Source organism: Chanos chanos, chromosome 16 (assembly GCF_902362185.1).
Source record: "Chanos chanos chromosome 16, fChaCha1.1, whole genome shotgun sequence".
Classification (NCBI taxonomy): Eukaryota; Metazoa; Chordata; class Actinopteri; order Gonorynchiformes; family Chanidae; genus Chanos; species Chanos chanos.
This window is the reverse complement of record NC_044510.1, coordinates 14,564,114-14,569,113: the sequence shown is the minus strand read 5'-3', so window position 1 is coordinate 14,569,113 and position 5,000 is coordinate 14,564,114. Positions and strand designations below refer to the sequence as shown.

Here is a 5,000-nt window from a genome sequence, read left to right as displayed (position 1 = left end):
ACTATTTCTCATTAAATTAGTTAAATCATATGTATTATATATTACAGCGACTGCCCTAAGTTGTATACAACATGGATGTCCTATTACTATTCTATTATGTCATTACAATGTAATTAATGTTGTAATAAACTATCTGTCCCTGTATCAGTGCTATTTATTAAATATTAGAGCCACTGATTTTTATACTACACTTATATAGTATATAATATATAGTATAGTGTAATATATAGCATAAAAATGACATTTCTGTAACTATGTCATTACACTGTAATAAAAGGGTTTCTCCTTGCACCAGTGCTATTTATTACTTGTTCATTATCGTTCTTTAGTGCCACTCCAGCGCTCGTTGTTCTGGTGTTTTAATGGGTCATCAAGTCTTTGTTAAGTCTCTGTAAAAGTCATTAACACACGCAGTGTCATACACTAACTCAAACTAATCACCTCTAGGAGAACACAGTAATTCTGCCACATTAACTTCCCCTACACCCCCAAGAGCGGTGGCACCCCCCCCACACACACCCCCCCCAAAAAATGCCCAATTAATTCAATGGACATTCTCACCGGCCAATAAAATGCAGCGAAAGACCTTCATTAAAAAAAAAAGAAAGAAAGAAAGACAGAAAGAAAAGGAAAAAAAATTCCTTCAAACGCAAATGTTATCGGTAGCCTGGGGAGCACTGGAGCCACATGAAATGAACTCGTCAGAGACCGAACTTGGAACGGTGAGCGGCTCTGTCACCCCCACCCCCTCACCCCCCAGCGTTACCGCGGAAACTGAGCTATACCAGGTGTTCCCTTAATTACCAGCCCCGTCCCCACGGACGCATTCCATTAGGAGCTGGAGAGCTCCACTCAGATTTTGAGCTCTGATTAAGGCTTGTATGTCATGTAATCTAAACGCAATACACCGAAGAGAGGTGTGTGTATGTGAGTGTGTGTGTGTGTGTGTGTGTGTGTGTGTGTGTGTCCACGGGGGGGGTGTAAAGTGATTTAAATTATTTTCCTCTATCAACACTTAGCAGTTTAAGCAATAGATATGGAGGGAGAGAGAGAGAAAGAAAGAAAGAAAGAAAGATAGTAAAAAGAAAGAAAGAGAGCCAAAACAAGAAGTAACAAATTCCAGAGTGTTGATTAATTACAAAGGAGTGAGGCGAAGTGATTAAGCCTTTAGCAGTGAGTCATTTATCTTCAGATCAATGGAGAAAAAAAAAGGGCTATTTCTCCTCTCTGTGCATCGAATAAAGAATTACGCCCCATCATAGGCTGAATATGAATGAGATGAGTTGGGTAATGCACTGAAAAATCCCATTTGTTAACTTTTACTTTAAAACATTACGCACAGTCCATGCTTTGACAGAATCAAGCAAATGTTCCTAATTTAAACTCCAGTTAAGTTGGAGTCTGCACAAACTTGAGTCCAACGTGAGATAATTGAAAGTAGCACCGATTTGATTCGGCGAGGAGGAATTCGTTTTTTCTAGTAAAGTTGACTAAGATTTTTTGACGTTGCGGGAGCCGACCAGCCATCCGTTAGACTTACTGTAAGCAGCGAAGTTATTTAAGGTGAGTTAAAGTTTGCGTGCGATGAACTGAGTTTGCCAAACTTCCACTGAAACTTCAGATTGAATCATGCTGTCATCCAAAAGTGAGCCGAAAACAGGCCAGACTGGTACGATAGGTCAGCACGGCGCTTTGACGTGAGGCTGAAACACTTATCTTATCGAAGTCAGCTTATGAAAAATATATTTTGCTCTCTCTGGATGCATGACAACCCCGAGCCGGGTTAATAAATGAAAGACCTTTTGTTTTGGACACTGTGACTTTATCTTCGGACCGTTTTTGTTTTTTGTCTTTCAGATATGGGACCTGAGACCCGTGAGAAGTTAAGCAAGTAGTCAGCACAGTCAACGCAACCAAACTACAGGTTTCTCCACATGACAGGTCATTCTGAGGGATGGCCTTCAACCAATGGTAAAGCCTTTCTGTTCTAATGGGAGTGGTCTCTTCAGAATGACGGCACTCCCCCATCCAAAAATTACAGTTGTCACTGAACAGTTTAAAGGGAATAAAAGCAGCGTAATCCATACGCTGTGGCCATCTCGGTCGATGGATCTCAACACAGCTGAGCGCTTCTGGAACATTCCGGATTGGCGCTCGAGAAAGTGTTTTCTCCATCCACAAAACATCACATCTGACTGAGCTTCTTGTGGATAAATGGTGCAGCACTGTTCCAACAGTTTCACACACACACACATATGTCGAATTTGTGAAACTATTAAAGCAGCTCATGGTGACACATAAGCTTATTAAGACATGTCGTGTTTGGGATTATGCAGTGAGTTACCTGTAGCTTGTTAGGCCTCATGTCAAATTAAAGGCTTGATTCTCACCAGGTTGCGGATGTATTTTAAACAAAGGGGAAGACATCGCCCCAGGAGGTATGAAAAGGAAAGATGCTATTATCAAGCAGCTCACATTATAATCTATTAATAATAAATGCATAAAAAGTGTTTGTTTTTTTTCTACAGTGGGATAGTCGTTCACATAATTAAACAGAAGAGGAAGACAAAAAGGAGAGAAGAGGGGGAGCAGCCTTAGCCTAAAGGTTAGAGAAGTGGGCTTGGGACCCAGTTCGATCCAGCCGGTTCGAGCCCCTGGACTGGCTGGAAAAAACGTGGGTGGGGGGGGGAGTTGGTGAGTGCCCTTAAGCAAGGCACTTCACCCCGGGGTGCGGCTGCCCACTGCTCCGTGTGTGTGTGTGTGTGTGTGTGTGTGTGTGTGTGCGTGCACCGATGGGTTAAATTGCAGAGTCTTAATTTCCCTCCGGGATTAATAAAGGATCTATAACTAAAAAAAAAAAAAAAAGAGAAACTAATGAGTCTGACTGAAAAAAGGGAAAAAGAAAAACACAGGGCATCTGGATGGGAACGGACTAGTACCCCCTAGATGTTTTCACACACACACAAATACCACAAAACGCAATATTAACCATTGTTCTCTGAGGCCACATCTATTTGCATATATAAATATATGAGCTAAAACACCGCTGTGAAAGGTACTCACTAAAATGACTCAGCGCTCTCTCTCTCTCTCTCTCTCTCTCTCTGGGGCACTGACTCACCTCATTGTGTACAGCAAAGTTCCATTGTCCACCAGCCTAAGAAGCTTATTGGGCGTGGTCATGTTATGGGCCACGGACTTCTTGCCGTTGTGGAAGAAGGTGTCGGGGGTCCAGATCTTGCTGGCCAGGAGGTTGTTGAGCGGCAGAACCTGCATAGGCCCGTCGAACTTCAGCCTCTCGTCCCTCCAGCTCTGACGGAAGAACACGTCGATGGTGTACTCCTGTGTGAGAGAGAGAGAGAGGAGGACAGGAAAGAGTCAACGCTGTGGACCGGCGCTTCAAAAAAAACAAAAAAAAAACAGTCGATTTCACCTTAGTCACCACCAGAGCCCTCCACCCTCCCCACCTCCTCCCCACCTCCTCCCCACCTCCTCCCACTCTTCCTCCTCTCTCCTCTTTATCTGTTTTTCATGTCTGGCCCCGTGTTGTTTTGACTAAGACTGCCTCAAGACGAACGCTGAGCTCGTGTCTGACCCCGAATGGAATCGGAGCGAGGGATGGACTGAGAAAAAAAACCATCTCTCCTCCTGCCGGCTAAGTGAGGGTCTTGAGCAGGGTGACCCCTGTCTCAGACCGAGGTCCTCTCTCCGTTTCGTACCTCAATAATTCACCGAGCGTTCGCTTTGAGAGGGTTGGAACGGTGTTGTTGAGAGGACTGGTTCCTGAGGGCGCCCTTCACAACTATATACTCAAATGATTTCGCTTTCCCAGCTGCTGCTAGACCGATAAAAAAAAAAAAACATATCATTCCCAGGAAGCTATCTCTCTGACCATATTGCCAGTAAGGAACAAAGGACAGTGTCCTTGATAAACCTCTCTAAGTGAAGAGGGCCGGGGAGGGGGGGGGGGGGGTGCATCTCGTGGCTCTCTCTCTACCCTTACAACGATGGTGGTCTTCAGCAATTTTAAAAAAAACGAGCGAGCGGCATCCATAACATCACAGCTGATGTGATTCTCCACAGGTTTTAATAGGATGTTTACCCACACCCCCCCCCCCCTGCCCTGCCCCGCCCCCGGTTCTTATCTTGGTTGGGTCAGATAAGGTTCTAAACCAGAGACAAACGGACGTGTGTGTGGTGTGGACGCACATCTACGGCATTGGCCAAAACAGTTTACAAACACACTGAAGAGAAAAAAAAAAAAAAGACCTTGTTACTATAGCCACCAAATGACAAACAACATTTGCAGCTTGTTTATTTCTTTATTTTTCCTTTTTTTTTTTTTTTGGGGTAATTTTTTCGAGATTCTCAAATACCCGTGGAGTGTTATGAGACTCTTGCTACGCTTCGAAAGGTTCAATTTCGCTGGAAAAAGATACTGGGGGAGCGAGGGACAGGGAATCTACCTCGCCCAGTAAATCAGAAATGTCAAGAACGCTCTCAAAAACCAAGGCAGGAAAGGAGAGACATAAAAATCATTCATTACAAATGCCTTCCCCTCGTCCATCCTCTCTCTCTCTCTCGCTCTCTCTCTCTCTCTCTCTCTCTCTCTGTCACGACCGTTACGACGACGCAGAAAATTACGATGGAACTACACAACCTGTTTTTTTTTGTTTGCTTGTTTTTCTTCCCTCTCTTAAAAAAAAAAGGGAGTCGGATCTCTGAGATGTTGGTTGGGGGTCTTGAGTAATCCATTCTGCAGACCTTGGAGCTGAAATGGTCTCCAGATTAAAAATCCTCTTTGGTGTTGTATGGCTGTGCGAGGCATGCTCTGCATGTGAATTGAGGTTGGAGAGAGAGAGGGAGAGAGAGAAAGAGAGAGGGGGAGAGAGAGAGAGAGAGAGAGAGAGAGAGAGAGAAGGCAGCTGTGATGTGCTCGGAGATTTTTATCAGTATCAAAAGACTGAGTGGTGAAAAGTTCATGAGAGAGTGGGCAGTCA

General features: G+C 44.3%; 1 protein-coding gene across 1 annotated transcript in view; it reads right to left on the bottom strand.

The window, feature by feature from the left end:
* The window catches only part of gabra3 (gamma-aminobutyric acid type A receptor subunit alpha3), a 63,874-nt gene that overhangs the window by 43,752 nt on the left and 15,122 nt on the right, over positions 1-5,000 (bottom strand). Inside the window, exon 3 of the mRNA XM_030793179.1 lies at positions 3,122-3,342. Coding sequence (XP_030649039.1) covers positions 3,122-3,342 — 221 coding nt within the window. The remainder of the gene's footprint in view (positions 1-3,121; positions 3,343-5,000) is intronic.